General features: G+C 39.2%; 3 protein-coding genes across 8 annotated transcripts in view; 1 reads left to right on the top strand and 2 right to left on the bottom strand.

The window, feature by feature from the left end:
• Positions 1-3,486, top strand: part of slc25a1a (solute carrier family 25 member 1a) — a 9,465-nt gene extending 5,979 nt beyond the window's left edge. For both annotated transcript variants that reach the window (XM_015017134.1, XM_015017133.1), the window contains 6 exons: positions 145-283; positions 373-457; positions 544-648; positions 738-853; positions 1,626-1,699; positions 1,775-3,486. In XM_015017134.1, coding sequence (XP_014872620.1) covers positions 145-283; positions 373-457; positions 544-648; positions 738-853; positions 1,626-1,699; positions 1,775-1,889 — 634 coding nt within the window. In that variant the 3' untranslated portion in view covers positions 1,890-3,486. The remainder of the gene's footprint in view (positions 1-144; positions 284-372; positions 458-543; positions 649-737; positions 854-1,625; positions 1,700-1,774) is intronic.
• Positions 3,487-4,257: 771 nt separating this feature from the next.
• Positions 4,258-9,626, bottom strand: nle1 (notchless homolog 1 (Drosophila)). 2 transcript variants are annotated; one of them, XM_015017141.1, is made up of 13 exons: positions 9,492-9,626; positions 8,454-8,615; positions 7,816-8,036; positions 7,614-7,693; positions 7,435-7,511; positions 7,247-7,344; positions 6,964-7,138; positions 6,729-6,864; positions 6,608-6,654; positions 6,318-6,520; positions 5,434-5,593; positions 5,281-5,351; positions 4,258-5,187 (listed from the first exon to the last, which is right to left on the bottom strand). In XM_015017141.1, the coding sequence occupies exons 2-13, from the start codon at positions 8,589-8,591 to the stop codon at positions 5,175-5,177; spliced, it is 1,419 nt and encodes a 472-aa protein (XP_014872627.1). In that variant the 5' UTR covers positions 8,592-8,615; positions 9,492-9,626; the 3' UTR covers positions 4,258-5,174. The 2 variants fall into 2 exon arrangements, with proteins under 2 accessions (XP_014872627.1, XP_014872626.1); XM_015017140.1 differs by having other exon boundaries at positions 6,946-7,138; positions 9,492-9,623.
• Positions 9,627-11,062: 1,436 nt separating this feature from the next.
• Positions 11,063-18,644, bottom strand: part of inpp5kb (inositol polyphosphate-5-phosphatase Kb) — a 12,821-nt gene continuing 5,239 nt past the window's right edge. The window contains exons 2-14 of one of the 4 annotated variants that reach the window (XM_015017122.1): positions 16,886-16,950; positions 15,279-15,383; positions 15,074-15,182; positions 14,456-14,572; positions 14,012-14,187; positions 13,831-13,942; positions 13,650-13,759; positions 13,539-13,565; positions 12,493-12,715; positions 12,279-12,416; positions 12,114-12,197; positions 11,928-12,032; positions 11,063-11,337 (exon numbers count right to left, since the gene is read on the bottom strand). In XM_015017122.1, the coding sequence (XP_014872608.1) occupies positions 11,269-11,337; positions 11,928-12,032; positions 12,114-12,197; positions 12,279-12,416; positions 12,493-12,715; positions 13,539-13,565; positions 13,650-13,759; positions 13,831-13,942; positions 14,012-14,187; positions 14,456-14,572; positions 15,074-15,182; positions 15,279-15,383; positions 16,886-16,929 (1,419 nt within the window). In that variant the 5' untranslated portion in view covers positions 16,930-16,950 and the 3' untranslated portion in view covers positions 11,063-11,268. Of the gene's footprint in view, positions 11,338-11,927; positions 12,033-12,113; positions 12,198-12,278; positions 12,417-12,492; positions 12,716-13,538; positions 13,566-13,649; positions 13,760-13,830; positions 13,943-14,011; positions 14,188-14,455; positions 14,573-15,073; positions 15,183-15,278; positions 15,384-15,609; positions 16,347-16,885; positions 16,951-18,644 lie in introns of those variants that run through there. The other 3 variants (XM_015017120.1, XM_015017118.1, XM_015017119.1) reach the window with 3 other exon arrangements.

Genomic DNA, 18,644 nt, shown 5'->3' with positions numbered 1-18,644 from the left:
AGTCTTATGCACACTCCTTCAAATAAAGAGTTACCAAATATTTTGGTATTTCCCTTTCTAGAAAATCTGCAAAGAAGGAGCATTCCTGTACTAATTCCTGTACTGTTCCTGTTTTATAATGCTGAAATGTCTCCATTCTTCCAGGTTTGGCACATTTGAAATGCTTAGTAATCCGATGCGAGATCACACGGGCCGGCTCGACAACAAACGGAGCCTCCTGTGTGGTTTGGGAGCCGGGATAGCAGAGGCTGTGCTGGTCGTCTGCCCCATGGAGACGCTGAAGGTTGGTTGAAACGTTCACTTTCTACAGGAAGTTTAATGATGCGTCACGGAGATGAAACATCTGGATAAAATGGTCTGTATTTGACAAAGGTGAAGCTCATTCATGACCAGTGCTCCCTCAGGCCTCGCTACAGAGGCTTCTTCCACGGAGTCAGTGAGATCATCAGGGAACAGGGTGAGTCAGCAAAACTGGAGCAGCTGCTTATTTTGTATATTAGCAAAACTGCATCTGTAGTAGTATTGTGTATTTTTCCCATGTAGGTGTGAGGGGAACGTATCAAGGCTTGACACCAACTGTGCTTAAACAAGGAACTAATCAGGCCATCAGATTCTATGTTATGAACGCTTTGCGGAACTGGTACAACGGTGAGAAGATTTTCCCTGAGCAGATGATAGAAATAAGAGATCAATAAGTTGTTGTCACTTTCGTCAATTTTTTGGCTTTGGCCCCTAAGGTGACGAGCCTAGACGAGAAATGCATCCAATCGTCACTGCGATGTTTGGAGCCACAGCAGGAGCGGTCAGCGTTTTTGGAAATACGCCTCTAGACGTCGTCAAGACCAGGATGCAGGTAGGAAACAAATGCATATATATATAAACTAGTGTAGATTTGATTGCATACTGGCCAAGGTTATAATTTAAAGGAGTATAATTCTATATCAAGTACTCAAAAAGTAGCACCCCACAGTGGCCACTGTCTGAATTATTCAATGTTATCTTAATAGAGACGGATAATTGTGCATAAACATATATTTTTTCAAAACCCAAGAACTGCATACTGTTTAAATCTCTTTACATGCTGGTCTTCACCTTTTATATATTTCATGTTTTGTGCAAATTGTATACCATCACATACCTTCTATATTGATAAAAGTAACGTTGTTTTCAGCACAACTTCCATTCTCTTGAGGTCCTGAGTTCAGTTTTAACTTAATTTCAGAAGCTAAAAGGTTGTTGTTTTTTTCTACCTGGCAAGCATCCAGCTTAAACATGCCATAATATTTTAGTTCCTGCAATAGCATAACTTGGATTCACCTGTGTCACATTTCTGCAAACTAAATGCACTTATTAAATAGAATCGTCTTGACATCTAGCATTGCTAAGCTTTTGGATTTGTTTTAGCTAATAATTCTCTGGTACAGCTTTAGTTTTTTTTTTCTTTTTTCTGCACTAACATCGACTTTTGTACAGAGACCTAGCTTAGAAACTAAGCATATTTTATTCTCAAATCCACATTCATCAAACCCAGAATGAGCGATAAAAAGAATGTTGTCACTGTAAGTTTGTTGCTTGTTAGGAAATCTTAACATGTTTTTTTTTACATATTTATGTATCTATGTTAGGGTTTAGAGGCCTATCGCTACAAAAACACATTGGATTGTGCCTTCCAAATCTTGAAACACGAAGGACCACAGGCGTGAGTACCATGTCGCCACTCCTTTAGATTTCCCTCCCCCTTTAGCAACCAATTGTAATCTTGTGCATCCTGCAGGTTCTACAAAGGCACGGTTCCCAGACTTGGCCGCGTGTGCCTTGATGTGGCCATAGTCTTTGTCATTTACGAAGAGGTGGTCAAACTACTCAACAACGTGTGGAAAACGCAGTAAACCAGCATGAATGTGAAAAGGGGTCCGGGAGGAAGCATGGACCAGTGCCTCTTGCTACGCACAACACAACACCTCTGTTCCAGTTCAGTTTAGCCGTCTGGATTCTCCTGAGCAGATGATGCGTCATCTCGACCGGTGTCCACACTGTTAAGCAACATATTCGGTTACGTAGGCTCACTCTAAACCCAGCGATGAGGACTAAAGTGTTTTTTTCGTCAAGTGAATAAGAAGTAGGTACTTATTCACTTGAATAAGTATTCAATGAAGGATTGAATAATAAAAGGTTGGAAATACGATAAAAGGAGTATTACGAACGACATGAAACGAACACTTTGTTCTGAAACCAAAAAAGTGTCTTGATTCACTGAGTACTTACCACATACTGTGCTATGAATGGGCTTGAGCAAGCTTCCTGAACCACTGTAACCAGTCTGTGCAGCTCTTGGCTTTGCTTGCGGTGCTGTCACGCTCGCAGCGTCCAGGTGACAGTTCAAGGTGAACCTCAATGCCCAGCGCTGACCACAGTTCCTCTTTGCATGAACATTTTTAGACTCCAACAACGAGTCGCAGACCTGCTGAGGCTACACAGACAAGTTTCGAAAGTGAGTGAGTTTGTAACTGAAAATATGAGCTTATGTTGGTACATCTGTCTTGGTTCATGAACATTGTAGCACCTTCTATTTTTGTATTCTGTTTTTTTTTTTAATATATATTATTTTTCTTCTAATCAGATCTACCACATTAAGGTTCTTTTTATTAACCCTGGTTTGATCTGTCAGACAGGCTTTTGGTATACTAACATAATAGCTAACTCAGTGTTACTAGGATCTTAAAAAAGGAAGAGGTTTGTTGCCACCGACTTGTTAGATATAACTAGGAACTGATCTGTTGAAAGACTTTTGACATAAGTGAGAAGTCTCAACGCAACTGAACAGTATTTGGGTGATCTTAAGTCTTGAACAAAATCCTTTCAGTCTTTTTAATCTTCTCTTCATTCTCCATCTTGTCCTTTCCTTTTCATTATGTCCTTCCTTCACTATTTCCTTCCTGCTTTCTTTCTTGTACCGTCCCTTCCTTATTGTCATTTCTTTCTCCACTTCCTCTTCCTTTGTTCCTTCTTTCCTGATTACATATTTAAAACCGTTCCCATGTAAGAATATTTGACTGAAATTTATTGTGAATTTATGATATTTCATATTACGGTATCTGGAAATGTGGAATTTTTCCACAAGAAAAAAAAAATTCCCCTTCTAAATATTGTTTGTTCCAATAATTACAAGGTTTCACACTTTACACAGGAATACAAAGAAGGGTGTTTTGTCACTTGCCATTTGTTCTGTTTATAGAAGGCATTTACTACACAGTTTTGTTCATGATTTGCTGTTTTGGTTTTTCATAAAATGGCCAATTTTAATGCGCACATTCTCTTTAATTTCTGTGTAAGCACTTACTCTGCTCACTGTAGGGCAGAATTAAAGCTTTGTATTGTATGGGAGATACCAAAATACAACATGATGCACACGACATAAATGCTGTTGGAAAATTTCAATGACTCAAGTTTGATTTTCTTGATGGTAATAAACTTGTGAAGACCAAATCTGTGTGGCTGTGATAAGACTAAACATAACATTTCAGAAGTAGATTTTACTGTGCAAACTGAAATGATCAATATAGCAAATCAAAAATATTCACACGTTTAGCCTTGAACTTTATATAAACACCTAACAAACATCACTGTACTTTAGTGGGATTTATGTGATGGACCAAAACAAATTGATAGCTGTGTATTTTAGATTTGCTGTCCTCCTGGAATATAGCTGCATTAATCAACAAGAGTCCTCAGTGGGAGGGAGAGCTGCTCACAGGTTGGAAAAACACGGGCTTTAAATAAACAGTGATTTAAGTTGACATCTATTTAAACTTTTCTAGGAAAGGAGCTAAGGGGGAAGGGAGTTCCTGTCTTGTTTAACACATTAAATTCACTCAAGTATTTAAAACAAAACCTCAGGTGCACCGTTTCTAAAATACATGCAGGCAGGTGTGTATATATATATATATATATATATATATATATATCGATTTTTTTTGTGGATGTTGTGGATCAATAATTTGTAAAAGCTTTTGAGTGAAATTAGAATTCAGTATTAAAATTTTGTTTTTTTAAAATGTGCCTCCAAAACAAAAATGTCTGATAGATACGAATGAAATTACATTTCTGGATAAACAAACATGAAGATAAGAATTTTGAATTTGCAGGATATCTACACAAAAATAACTCCTACACTCAAAACGCAAGCTTAAACTTAATGTTGTGGTAATATTTGTTATTCTAATCCTATTTGTATAGTACTGACTCAAAAAGGACAGCTATTGAAGATCACAAGTCAAGCCTTTATTATCATTATAAAGCACAACATAATACAATGAGATTGAATAATACATGTATGCAAACTGGTTGTAACCAATATTTCTCAACCATTCAGAGGGAAACTTTGTTTCTTGTTCAACTAACAGCCACTTAATTTACTGTTAAGTCAACAGTATGGTGGGAGGGGTCTCAAGTTAGAATGCATTAAGAATAAATCATCCAGCAACAAATTCATGCTATGGACAGGAAAACAGGTTTCCCAATATGGGATGAAAGAAATGTTCAGGATTTCCTGCCACTGCAACTTAATGTGTTTAATGTCGCGCTGACGGCAGAAGAGATTAAAGACTGCAGGTGCAGGGCAAGCAACAGTGGACTCAACATCGCAGAGGAAGGGGTTAACGCTCCCACATGCTGCCTCATCAGACCAACTGTTCATGAAAATATCGCCAAAATATCTCAAGAACTGAGATGAAAACAGGAGTCGTATAGCTTTCTGATAATTTACTAAAAAGTAAGATTCTTTTATGTATCTTTACATCTATGATGATGATGGTTAGCAAGCTTTCAGTAATCTGCAAACTGGTACCTGATTTGTACTGATGAGGTTCGTTATATTCCGCAAGGTAAATGTTTTGAAATACTTTCATATGTAGCAATCTGAAGGAATGGATGCTTCACGTTTTAAATTTCCATTTGGGCGAGCTTTGTTTGCAGTCTTGCATTGTAAATGATCAACATTTGGACTTGAAAGCAAGACTCAGCATTTGTATTGTGACAGGATCCAAGTTCCTCGACACAATTGCTCCTGTGGCAGGCGCCACAAAGACGAACAGAGAACTAGGTCTGCTCTGGACACCCTTTGCTCCAGCTGTCTGAAGCTTTAAAGAAACCCATATGAGAGGATACATAATTGGTTATCTTCTCCATCTGAAAAAAAAAACAAACAAAAAAAACAAGGCAAAGGTTTAGTACTTGGATAAGTCCAAAAATTGTGAAAACTGTGCAAGTAGAGCGACTCACATTCGAAGACATTTGTCTTTCCCACCACTTGCCACTCTCTGTCCATCAGGACTCCAGTCAACAGCATAAACCTACAAACAGGAGGAAAATCATCAACTAATATCAATAAAATGCAAACATTCATTAATAATTTGAACACATCTCTTGTCTTGCCTCATCAGCGTGTCCAGGAAGGTCCATATTAAGCTTCCCAGTCTTTATGTCCCAAACTTTCAGCGTGCTGTCACTGCTGCCGCTGACCAGCAGCCGGCTGTCTGCTGACCACGCCACCTGATACACAGATCCCACATGTCCCCGCAGAGACATCAGGTATCTGAGGACCAAAAGATGGGAAAGCACGTATTTAGCTTAACAGCACCATCTTATGGATCCATTTAGTATTGCACATCCAGATACCTCTAAATTACCTCAAAGTATAATAGAAAACTGAGACGTATTCAAGCATTTAAAGGAAAATTCAGTGGAAGGAAAAAGAGTTCACAAGCATTGTTATTAAGTTTGGCCTTAAGGTGATTGTATAGAGCTCCGTGTGTAAAGCTGAGTTTCAATTTTTGAAATAAACTCTTCCATGTTATTCTGATTTATGTAGCTGCACTTGTAGATTTGCTAAAAATCTTTTCAGAGACGGAGAAAACATGAAGCCTAAGCCACACATAGCCAGATATCTGGGAAAATGGAAACATTTTTATGTATTTTAGCCTTTCATCCACACAAAAACTCTGTTTAGTATCATAAAAACACAATTTCTTATGCTCCATGTTTAATTCCTAACAGGAAGTTGTGGTTGTTTTCAAGCAATACAATTGGCTGACATACATTTTAACTTTGCAGGACACTATATCTGTGGGTTTAGAAGGTGTAAAAACACACATTGGTGGCATATTTATGCATGTAAATAAAGATGAACAATTTTCTAAAACCGATCCCATCTGTAAAATCTTATATTTTTTTAAGTATGTGGCAGAAATATATGTCTTTATAAAGACTCAGTTATGTGTGTACGTAGCTGAATCCTGCTGAGTCAGAGGTTTTCTTACTTTCCAGTACGTCCGTCCCAGATTTTAATGGACTTATCGAATGAAGCAGAAGCGAGGAGCCTGGTGTCGGGGGAGAAGAGCACTTCGTTGACCAGAGCGCTGTGGCCAGTCATCCTGGCTAAAGGCTTTTTGCCTTCAGCAGGATTCCACAAGAATAAGGTGAAATCATCAGAGCCAGACACCAACCGCTCCGGAGCGGAGCCCTGCAACAGACGAAGACGACAATAAAGTGAGAGAATCAATGAGGTATTAAGAGAAACTTTCCTTTCACGTGAATAAAAGGTACTCACCCTAACTTTATTGTATCTTTCCAAGGCTGCCTCCTTTATCTCCTCCACTAGAGGGAAATGATACTAATTAGGCAGGAACAAAACACAAAATCCAGCATTACAAAGGAACGGCAGGCCTTACAAGAGCCAGTGAGATCCTGGGGGTTGATGGTGGCGGTAGCAGGTTCAAAAGCTCCAGTACGTAACACATAATCTGTGCTGAGAGCCAGAGTGTTCACCCAGTGGGCGTGACCCTGCAGCGTCCTGCACAGCACGCCCTGAAATCAACCAACAAACACAAACACGTCAGGAATCTCAGTGCTACTTCAGTTACAGATGAAACAGACGCTCTGCCTTACATCTTTGGGCCTCCACACTTTGACTGTGCGATCCTGGGAGGAGGTGTAGAGCAGTCCGTCTCCTCCCCATTTCACACAGGTGACTGACTGAGTGTGTCCCGTCAAGATCTTCTCATACCGTCCCAGAACAGTGTCCCAGATCCGGACAGAGCCATCCTTAGAGCTGCTGGCTAAGTACCGGCACTCTGGGTTACTGAAACAGATGGGAGATGGAACAGATGGTCGCAAAATGTTTAGGTTTCTATAAACAGCTAAAAATACTCAAAATGTCACCAATAAAATAGAGGAACTGAAGGCTTACAGGTGGAGAGGTTCCCAGCAGAGCCAAGTGATCCACTTGGTGTGTCCCGTCAAAGTCTTCCCTATCTGTGTTCCTGTCACCGGATCCCAAAGACAGATCTAAAAGTGCAGCATCGTGAAAATAATAAAAAAAAAAATTTGGAATTCATGTTTAGAAAAAAAAACATAAAAAATTAGGTTGAAACAAACCTGACTGTTCTTGCACCCTGAAGCTAACTTCTTTCCATCAGGTGACCAGGCGATGCTCAGGACCCAGTGGGCGTGTCCTTCAATAAAGCACAGTGGAGCTCAGAGGTGTCCAGATGTCAATAAATAATTTGTATTTTTTGAGAGAGAAATGATGCCTCCTTATAGAAGTGACTTCATACCTCTGGCAGTGTGATGGGGGGTCTCAGTCATCAGATCCCAAAAGCGGACTGTGGTGTCTCCTGATCCACTGGCCAAATATCTCAAACAAACAACAACATAACTTATAAATCAGCCTCTTTTATGCGTTTTTATATTATATATATTTTGGACAAATACTCTGCAAAAGCATGCAGCTGGTTATCGTGTCTGAGAGTAACTCACTTGCCAGTAGGGCTGAAGGCAGTGGAGATGACGGCCTCCGTGTGTCCCTGCAGCGTGCTGGTGCAGCGGGTCACGGCCCGGACCCTGAACACAGCCTGAGGTTGGTACACCACCGGCAGAACCTGCTCCGTCTCCACCCCGAGGGTCTGGATGCAGGAGCCCAGGCTGGACACCACCTCTGCCTCGCCGCGCACGAAGAATGCCAGAGGAACGGGCTCCTCCTGCAGCAGGTACATTAATTTATTCAGCTAAATATGAGACAGTACTGGAGGAAAAACAGTTAGAGGTAGCAAAAGACTTTAAACGTAGGCGGAGATGTTTGCTGATCACTTATCCCCCTCAATAAAATGCACTGACATTACAGAGTGAAACATAACAAAATGGAGCAAAATGATTACACATTATAATAAGACTGCGACTTAAAGAAATCATTCTATACATATACACAGAAGCGGTCTCAAGAACATTCAATCTGTGTAACACAATGCTAGAAGATTTTGCTCTAACATACAACCTATAAAATATGCATTTAAATCAGATATGCATTTAAATCAGATTAAACAAATGTTACCTCGAACAGAATCTTTTTATTTCCTAGATGTTAAAAAGCATGTTTACGCCAAGTTGGTCAGTGCTACCTTTTGTAACAATGCATTGCAGACGAGCTGCAGTTTGTCAGGGTTGATGTCCAGAGGGACGTCGAAAGGTGAGCCCAGAACTTCCCCGTTCTCGTCCTGGAACTGGATCAGCAGCCGCTCCACATCCTCACTTGTCATCTTGAGTCTGGTTCTGTTCCAGATCTAACAAAATGACATTCGTTAGATCTGGTTTTGCTGTATGTTTGTGTGATCTCTGAATGTTACAATCTCCAAAGCATCTCAATTTATATTGTGACAGAGAAGGTTTCAAGGAGCTAATTAACGTTTGAAATAAGGAACTTCTAGTTACATTAAATAACGCCAAAATATTAAAATTCATTTGTACTTTTAAACTTGGAAAAAGTTTGAAAGTTGTTATTGCCAAGAGTACAGCTTCAAATAAGTTAAGCTGAATGCAAATGCATTAAGATCATGTCATGTGTTTGTGAAAAAGAAATGTTTCAGAAAAACTCAATTATTTGATTTGTGAGCATCAACTCAACTGGGAATCTGAGAGTTGTTCTGAATGCAACACGACAGTCTAATTTTCCCTGTCATGAAAGCAAATATCCGTTTTAGGCACTCATGATTATTGATAATAACTGTGACATGATATACGCGTATCCACACAGCCAATACATTACAATGAAAATCAACTAAATGATCATCTGACTTTCTTCCAGGGACTACAATGTTTGACAAAGTTCTCTCTTGCAAACGAACGCAGCTAACCAGTAGAACAGAATCTTTACATGTTTTTATTTAGAAAATATAGCTATAATTAAACGACTATTCAAATTGGGGGTAAATGTAACAAATAAACAAAGACAGTCTGTCAGTTTTATTTTTAGCTAACTGGCGGTGTCCATACTCTCCATTGAAGCTAACTATGCTAGCACATTCATTAGCCAACGCTTTTAACATCTTGAAGCCTTTATTGCACGAGTCACTGAACGCGAGTAAATCTAAAGTTAATTCAACCACTGTCGTTGGTTTTATCTAAACACTGAATGCTGTATATATAAACTAAACGCTTACCTTTAGCTTAGCGGTTGATATGAAGTCTCCACGTGTTTACAGCCAGAGAGTCTACCACTGAAAAGATATGCTGCTAGGAAACAGAACGTCAAGTGAAGTTACGGGGTCGCAATGGATTATGGGAAAGTTTCCAAGTCGGTAGGTGCTACTCACACGCTCCTATCATTTATCTTTATGTCATTTCTACGATTCTCTATTACGGAATAACAACAACAATAATGAAGTTTTTAATTTCCAAGAAATGTCTGTTATTTCCTTAATTTAAACACAAATTACTTTTACAATGACCGTAGTTTTACGTGTGGCTTATTCTGAATGTACTGTAGGTGATAGGTTTCAAATTTATAGCATTGCCAGAATAACATCAAGTGGACTGAGGAGAGAAGCATTATTTTTGGGTTGTCTGTGCGTGAATTTTAATTGTGATGGTTTGCACAGTGTTTAGATTAGTTTAATCTGTTGAGGAACAAAATCAGAATTTTAGGTCCAGAAGGTCATGGTCCTGCAAAAGAATGTAATACTAAGATACATCATTATATGTGAAATAAAAGTGATTTATTTGCACTTCAAAATGAATTTAAACTGTAACCATGTTTTATTCATTAAATAAATAAAACTGTTTTCTAACTGAGGTAAATTAGGACACCCCACTGTAGCTTAACCACTGCTTGGCTGAAATTGCTTCAGTGGAAGATTTCTTGTAGATGTCTCATCTCTGGCATCAGTCTGAGGAAAGTTTTTCTTACTCCTCACTTTCTTTGAAGTGAGGAGTAAGACTTTAAACAACAGATGCTGTTTAAAGTCAACAGCATCTGCGTGATATGAAGGTCTGGGCTTTGACTTGGCCATCTTTCACAGTTAAGAGTAAGATCTTTTCCTGGAATTATATATCTGGTTTAATCCAAACAAGACTTCTATTCTGGTGTCTAAATATTTCACTTTTAAAACGTCAAGAACATTATTCCTGACGTCCTGGTCCTTACCCATGTTCTCTCAAACTTAAGTTGTCCTTTGTTTTTCCCCTCTTTTAGAAAACAGAGGTTTTCTCCTCACACATATCTGATGGAACTTAAGTTGTGCAGCCTCTTTTTGACTGCACATGTACTTTCTTATTCCCAGTAGCAAAAACATGCTGTGTAGATATTGGAATCACATTTTAGGTAGAGACTTCTTTTAGTAAATTGCAATCTGCTTACAGGGATAAATTTGCTTAAATGGCCCGACCGGTGCATGTTGACAATTGTTTTTAATGTCCTCCAAGTGTAACAGATAGTTTCTGGGCCTCTTAAATAAAATACGTAAACTGAATCTCTCAAGCAGCTTTTGGGATTTTACCATTGTGTCCACTCTCCCTTTAACAGTCTGGAGTACAGCAAAATGAATGTCTGAGGTTCCAAAAGGGCAAATTTCCTTCAAAATAATGAGTAATGATGTTTTAATCAGATTTTATATACTTTTGGTAAATTATTAGTATTTCTAAAGTACATTTTTAACTTCTTAAGGTAAATTAACTTAAGCTTAGTGTTGTGCTTATTTGCATTCGCAGTAAAAAAGTTGAAGAGACCAGCATATCATCAGATCAATCATTAAAATGATTTAATTTTATTAGCAATTTATTCTCAACCAAAGGTCCAATCTTGGAAGAATGAATCTTAAGGAAAACAGCAAATACAAGACTGATGTTCCCAACCATCTCATCAGGTAGCTGGGCAGTTTAAAGTCTGAATCACAATCATGGTGCAGAAGTTCACATCAGGGCACTGTAGCAACGCTTCTTTTATTTGTCGATCCCATTGATGTCTTTAGATACAAGATCTTCCATGGCAGCTCGCTTGGATTCCAGGATCTACAAATTCATACAAACATTTAGAATAAAAAAGGAAGCTAATCCACTGCTATAAGAGTGTCATATTTGGTTAAGAAATGCTTAAGTACAAATATCTGCACATATTTTAAAAGGTTAAAAAATAGCTGTTTAACATAGGCAATGTCAATGTGCATGAGACTCTAGAGGACCACAGAAATAGCTGTGGTGGCCTGGATTTGGCCCACGTGCCTCAAGTTTAACACATATGGTTTATATTGACACAGAGAATGTGTGATCTGTTAACATTCTCTGTTACAACACACACAAAAACTACAATCTGTTCAACTGCCAGGTTCTCTGATTGGCTGAAAGGCTTGATAAACCTTTTAGCAGCAACAACTGAGCGTATGTGGCACATGTCAAAGCATCCAGTGTACCAGTAAAATAATAGATAATTACCTCACTAGTAATGTATTTAACATTGTAAATATCTACATGCTAAAAACCCAATTTTTCTTGGAATAATTACAGTTTATTAAATAACATTTGCATTGAAAATCATATGATTAAAAAGGGAAAATAAAACATTTGGCTATGTCATCCATGAGTGGCATAGCGTGGTACCTCACCTGGAAGTTATCACTTAGGCCAACAATGCTATTCAGGTTCGTACTGTAGTAGCCCAGAACATATTCTCCGCTTAGCAGAGGGAGGTCATCTTTAGCCACAGATTTCTGCAGCCAAAACAGGAGTGCAAGCTTATGAAGGAGGTATTTATATAGGGCTCGACAAAACATTCTTCAATTCCACTTTACCTCAATGACCTCATTAACTTCTGGCAGCTCGTTCTCTCTGACCCATACAAAGGTTTCATAGTTAGACGCACTCTTGAATCCGACCTGCAGGTCAACAAGACAGTAGGTTCAAATCTATATGGTTTGTATTGTTGTACTGATGGATTTTTTTCCTGCTTTGCACACCTTGTAGAGGCCAATCCAGTCCCATGTGGAAGACATGAAGTCCTCTAGGATGGTATAAGTCAGAAGTGCATCATGGTCTGCGCTCCACTCGCCTGCAGGTGCCAAGTCTACCAGTTGTGTGTCGAAGTATTTTCTCAGCTGCAGGGATTACAAAAGGAAAGATGTGATGCATTAAAATACAACCCCTGGGGTCATGTGACATTTCTGTACTTGCCTCCAGAGTAAAATTTCCAATGACTGGCTTGTGGTCACTGACTCCGTAGCTCATGACACTAGTGTATGTGTTCTGGGTGACCATGATTGGATACTCCTCCTGCCCATCATCAGCGGAAGTTGATGCCTTCTCATCATCATCGTCATCCTCTTCTGATGGGAGGCTTTTAGGTTTGATCCGCCAGAGGATCCGATCCGTCCAGGCCGGCTTCCTCTTCTTGCCGCTAAAGAAAATCAAAACAAGAATGTATGATGACGTGTGAACTCGAATTTTGGTTAAAATCTTATCTGATGCTTACCCCAGGACACTAATTCATGTGAGCATTTACAAAATCACTGGAAGAAAGAGCTGCTAAAAAACACAAACATGCAGTGCAAAGGTAACTATATTCTAGTGTGTGGCTGACAATACCATCTAACATAGAATTGGAGGTAATTAAATGTCTTCTAGACAGCAAAGCATGTATTATTCAGGGACAAACAGCGGGGGGCAGGCAGGAGCTCGGCTCAATGAAAATATACACCACATCTGAAATTCATCTGAATTTTGTCCGTTAAACTTGTGTCTCCATATGTTTTGCAGTTGTAAGTCATGTCCCCCCTTTGTACTATAAGGATAATTATTAATTATTTATTTTCTCAAATAGGACTGTAAGTAACTTTTAAACATTTTATTTATTAATAGCGTAATTGTTTCTCTAATTTCACAGCACAGATTTATGGAGACACCCACCTTGGTGGGTTAAATTCTCTACACCAAACCCCCAACCAGAAACAGACCATTCCCCAGAAGAGGGAGGTGAGGAGGAAGAGGAGGGTGGTACTGCAGCGCTGCAGAGGTCTTGGTCTGTACATGGTTAAGGGCAGTGCCACAGTTCTCATTCTAAGGCAGACACATTACGGTGGAGTCAGAGGAAAACAAAAACTGCCTCTGATGTGATACATCCTGTTCACACCTGAAGCTGATTTCTGCATCAACTAGAGGTTGAGTGGCCGACAAAGAAAGGGAATGTGGAGCATGCGACACAGAAATGAAGAGCTTCTTACTTAAAACCCAACCATGTCTTTGCAGAGCTGCAGAAATTTCAGTTCAATCAGAATGCCGTAAAAGGTGTTAATCTATGTGATATATGAGCATCAGTATGGACACAATGGTACCTGGTATCATAGGAGTCAGCTTTACGGTCAAACTTGTAGGTGGGTTTAAAATTCAGTGGCCCTTCGTCAAACTCCTGCAGAAAGGGTTCCTTTTTCTTCATCATGATGAGCTGCAACAACAAAATGTCAACCAGAATATCTTCATCCATAAATAGCCGGGTGTACTATTCTGATCCCAGACCTGGTCCTTGCTCCACAGCAAATTGAGGCGTCCTCCATTGATGGATGAGCGGACAAAATGCAAGCCATGGTCCTCGATACGGAAGTTCAGATCACCAAACCAGAACACCACCCTGGGAAGAACCACAGACTATTTCAGCACTGGGTTGGATGGTAGCTTGATCATGTGCGTGCACACTGACTTGTGGTCCAGGACATGAGGAGTGTCAAAGATGTCAAAGTCTTGTGTTTCCAGGATGTACTCAAACTCGTCAACGCGCTGCAGGGCATTGTGCATATGAGCTGCCAGGTGGCAATTGAGGAAGCACATCATATGGCCGTAGAAGGAAAAGCGTACAGAGACAGCACCTTTATTTCCCTGAGACAGAAAAAAAGAGGAAAGAAAGAAACTATTTTCAAGCATGATAGCACATAGCATGATTTTTTTTTTTCACTGAACCTTAATTATTTGTTGGAACACATCCTAGTGTTTATTAAATGTCAGTGTTCTCTCATGTTCCCCACTTTCCACCTCACAAACACAAAAGGCCCTTTATTTAAAACCTTTGATGTCACTGGAATACCAACGCCTATTAGAGTTGGCATTCTCTCTACAATGTTTACAGTTAAGCTAACAAATTTCCTACCCAGTAGCCAAAGATGCCAGTGCGAGTGTAGGTGGTCTGGATGTTTCTGATGAAGGGGAGATGCATCATTTTGGCAAAAACTAGCAGCAGCAAACCCTGCATCCTCACCGATGTGACCTGAGCACAGATAGAAAAACAAGTATTTGTCATTTAGCGTTTGGTGTATTCCTGTGACTATATATTTGATTTTTGTTTGCAGCTTCTGTGAGTTACAGTGTATATTGTCTTGGAAATATTTACATTTTATTTGATCTGTTATGAGTTTCATTCGGTTCCAGCCTCAAATTTCAACATATCCTCAAGGGACTTTATGTGATGGACCAACAGAGGACTCTTTTAGGGAAAGGAAAATGATCACCCACTCTAACTCAATTCTTTCGTAGCTGGATTTTTTTTTTAGCTTTACTTTGTCTTTTTCACCTCTTTCAACTTTCTTTGAGCTGCAAATTATTATTTTTTGCCATTTTCCAATAAAGGCTTAAACAGTTGCCATATTTTTCCACTTGAGGTGTCAAACTCTCATACATAAATCAATGGATGAAGCACAAAAAGACAATCTGAACCACTACTGAACATTTATTTACGTGCATCTTTTGCTACTATTTCCTCTTTTCTCACCTTTACAAAGCCTTTGGGTCCCAAGGTGTCCATGAAAAGATGGCTCCAGGAATCTTCTGCCATCAAGTCTGAGATGAATCTCACAGGTGTGACATTTACTTCCTGCAAGCTAAGTAACACCAGTAAAAATGGAAAGCAAACAAAATGACTCAATCATTGATCCTGCTGCTAATCATAAATATCTGTTTGCTACCGTTTTCCATACCCAATCACATAAAGGTCTATGGCGGGTTGATCATTTAGTTGTAGCAATGAGGCGACGTCCTCAGGAGGTTCTGCTGTTGCCACATTCCAGGTGACCATATGCAGCCTGTAACAGAATTATTTATTTTCTATTAAAATTTGACCACCTCTTTATATTTACATATAATTAAATGATGCCATAAAGCAGGAATTATCCAAGGTTCTAACATTTGCAGCTGATCAAACTATTTTCTACTGTCAGCAAAGAATCACCTCTATGAAGCCCAACATTTCATAAAAACCGTTTGCTTTCTGATGCCTGCATAAACATGTGAACATATGCACTGGTCAACCTGAATGCATCTGTGGGTAGTAATCGTCCACAAAGCTGAAAGGCTTCGTCCAGCGTGCGGGACACTTCCTCGCCGGCTTCATCATCAGAACTCATGTCTTCTATGCAGGTCATCAGCTCGGCCAGGCGCTGGCGAAGGATCGTCTTCGACCTGGAGCCCTGAGACACAGAGCTGCTTGTACTGTCCGAGCGCAACCGTGAACTATCCGGCAAAAGGTCCATCTTTTAGGCATAAAAAAAGAGCTTTCCTAGTGCCTCAGACAATCCTTTTGCATTAGGAAATATGCCAGTGAAAGATAAAAAATTTAGTCCTCCATGCAGGAAAAATCCAGTACAAGAAAGTTATTTGGCTCTGTTTTTCCTGATTCTTTCAGCTGACCTGGTTGCAACCATTTGATTTGAGATACTTCCTTTCTGCTCAAGCAGGTGGAAGTAATCCAAATTATTCGTTGTTAATCAAATCTCGTTAGCACTTTAGTAAATTTTTGCTAAAACTCCTAAAAGACGATGAGAATGAGAAGTATCTGTGGCGGGTGATGTCTCTCCTCCGGTTCTGTGCAGTCATGCAAGAACACCGCTCAGTTTGACGGAGCAGTTGGGTTGACTGAGGAATGTTGGCAACCCAGATTTGGTGCCTAATCACAGGCAGGAGAGAGCCATGTGAATGTGCTAAGGTTTGTTCCTGTGAGTGTTTGCAGACTGGAGGAGGAAGACCACCGACTGAGCCTGCATAACTGAGAGTATTGTTGCAGGACTTAGGTAAGTCTTCAGATCCCTAAGAGGTTTACTATCAGCGCTCTCTCCATCAGCTGAACACACAGAACAATGTCTGAAACCCCACAATTGCGCCTGTGCATTAGTCACTGGGGCAATTAGCTTTGTTTTGTCTCAGTCCGGATTCTTCTCATGTAGGGGAAAGGTTATCTCTGTAAGCCCAGAGAAAGGTGCAGGTCATGTTCAGTTTGAAACATAAGGTCTTTCACACGTTTATGCAGGCTTCATTTTTAAGAATAAAACCTCAAATGTGTTGATGTAGCAATGTTGTAGCACAATTAACAGTAAATCAATTACATAACAGCTTTGGAGCCACGTAACAAAACCTTAAATAAGGGTGAAGAAACGGAAGATTAACTGGTTTAAAAATTGCAAAACCACACAAAGGGTGAGATAACATTCCCAGTTTACAAAACAAAATCTGATTTAAAAAGCCCCTACATAAAGGTTGACATATTCACAGCTTTGTTTAAATCAGTCAAATTATACAGTGCCTTGCTCACCTGTACTTGTCTGTCCAACCACTTGTAAATCTCTCAGTGCTCATCTTCTATTCTGCAGATGCAAACTGACACACAGTTAAACAATCAGGAAACAAAGAGGTTCTATGCACAGTGCAGAAGCTCACTGTTTTGTTTTTTACAGCCAATTTACACTAAGCGTAGTCAGGTAAAAATGCATAGGAAACAAGCAAAGCCAGCTAAGATGGAGATGCCTGATAGTCATTTCTGAAATGGCTTTGTAATCATGTTTGATCAAGGTGAGCTTTGCTCACATTGAAATGACAGTGTATCAAGGATTGCATAATCTGAGAGAGCTGATGGACATTTTAGTGATTACATTTTCCACTGTACAATATGTCGGAGGCTGTCATAGAGGAAAGAGAGAATCCTCGTTAAATATCAGTGGTGAAGCGTTTTCTAAAAGTATTCCAGCAGACCAAGCCATCAAATAAAAGAATAAAAAGTTTTATTATTATTATTTTTTTAAATCTTCAAGACTCGTACAATAAATTGTTGGAACAAATATTGGAACTAATTTAGTATGAAAGCTGAGCATTTTGCCAAAATGTTTATATTTTATTTATATTTCTAGTTTCTCCATTTTATCCTGTAAACGCTCACATTTTAGTAATTTTTTTTTTTTTGGCTGTAATGATTCCAAGGTTTTGAGATTTTAGACTTTTGTTTCCTTAAGAAATGCCGAATCATTGAAACAGCTCTAAAAATTGGCGTTCTGGTGTTTGTTAGCCTGTACACCTAAGATATGTCATTTATTTAGACCAGCAAATATTTACAGTGATTCTACTTTAAAAGTCTAATAAAGTTACCAAAGGGTTTTAAATACTGTTATAATTGGGGCCTGCCACAGCAATGCATACGCACGGAAGGCACCGATTACTCTTCACCTCAAAATAACTGTAGCTTCCTTTCACCGTTAATGCGGCTCGTACCGCTACGTGAACCCCCACAAAATAACGGCTGCATCTCGGCATGCGGGCTATTACTTCTGTTGGCATTTCGAGTAACCATGGCGACGCAATTAGCGAAAGACGAGCCAAATTCAAATCAAAACAACTTCTGACACTGTTGAGCAGGGCAGAGAGGTAGAGAACTACAGAGATGGCAGAACGTTCAGTTCCGACAGAGGAGAGCAGATCTTCCAGTTAGAACTACAGAAACTTTTCTGTAAAAATTCACCAACTGCATAATTCTTTTTAAGTAGTAAGTAGTGTAAGGTAAGTAGTATTTCAAAAAAGCAGAAAAAATCTTATGTTTTATGAACAATAACAATGTTTGTTGTTAATCTGTTGCTAAGCGATGAGCGCGTTTTCTGGTATCCAGGTGCCACGAAGTAAACATCTGATTTTTACTTTTGCAAAATTTACCAACTGTAAATGTCCTATATCTAAGCAGATAGGGCGTGTTTCAAAAGAGCTTATGTTTTATAAACAATAATATACTTATTATTGATTTGGTGTTAAGAGATGAACGTTTCTTCTGATAACGAACTGCCACGAAGTATAAATAAGATTTTTACTTTTGTGTTTAATGTATGATACATTTACCACCACTCCCAAAAAAACAACAAAAAAATAAAATAATTTTTCTGCCAAATTCACCAACTTCACAATTCTTGTTAAATTGTAAGTAGTGTACTAAGATAAGTAGTATTCTTATGTTTTTGAACAATAACAACATCTGTTGTTAATCTGTTGCTAAGCGATGAGCATGTTTTCTGGTATCCAAGTGCCACGAAGTG

Source organism: Poecilia latipinna, unplaced genomic scaffold, assembly GCF_001443285.1.
Source record: "Poecilia latipinna isolate Pla-1442-1.1 unplaced genomic scaffold, P_latipinna-1.0 Scaffold2106, whole genome shotgun sequence".
Lineage (NCBI taxonomy): Eukaryota > Metazoa > Chordata > Actinopteri > Cyprinodontiformes > Poeciliidae > Poecilia > Poecilia latipinna.
Note: the sequence above shows the minus strand (reverse complement) of the source record. Positions and strands in the feature narration are given on the sequence as shown.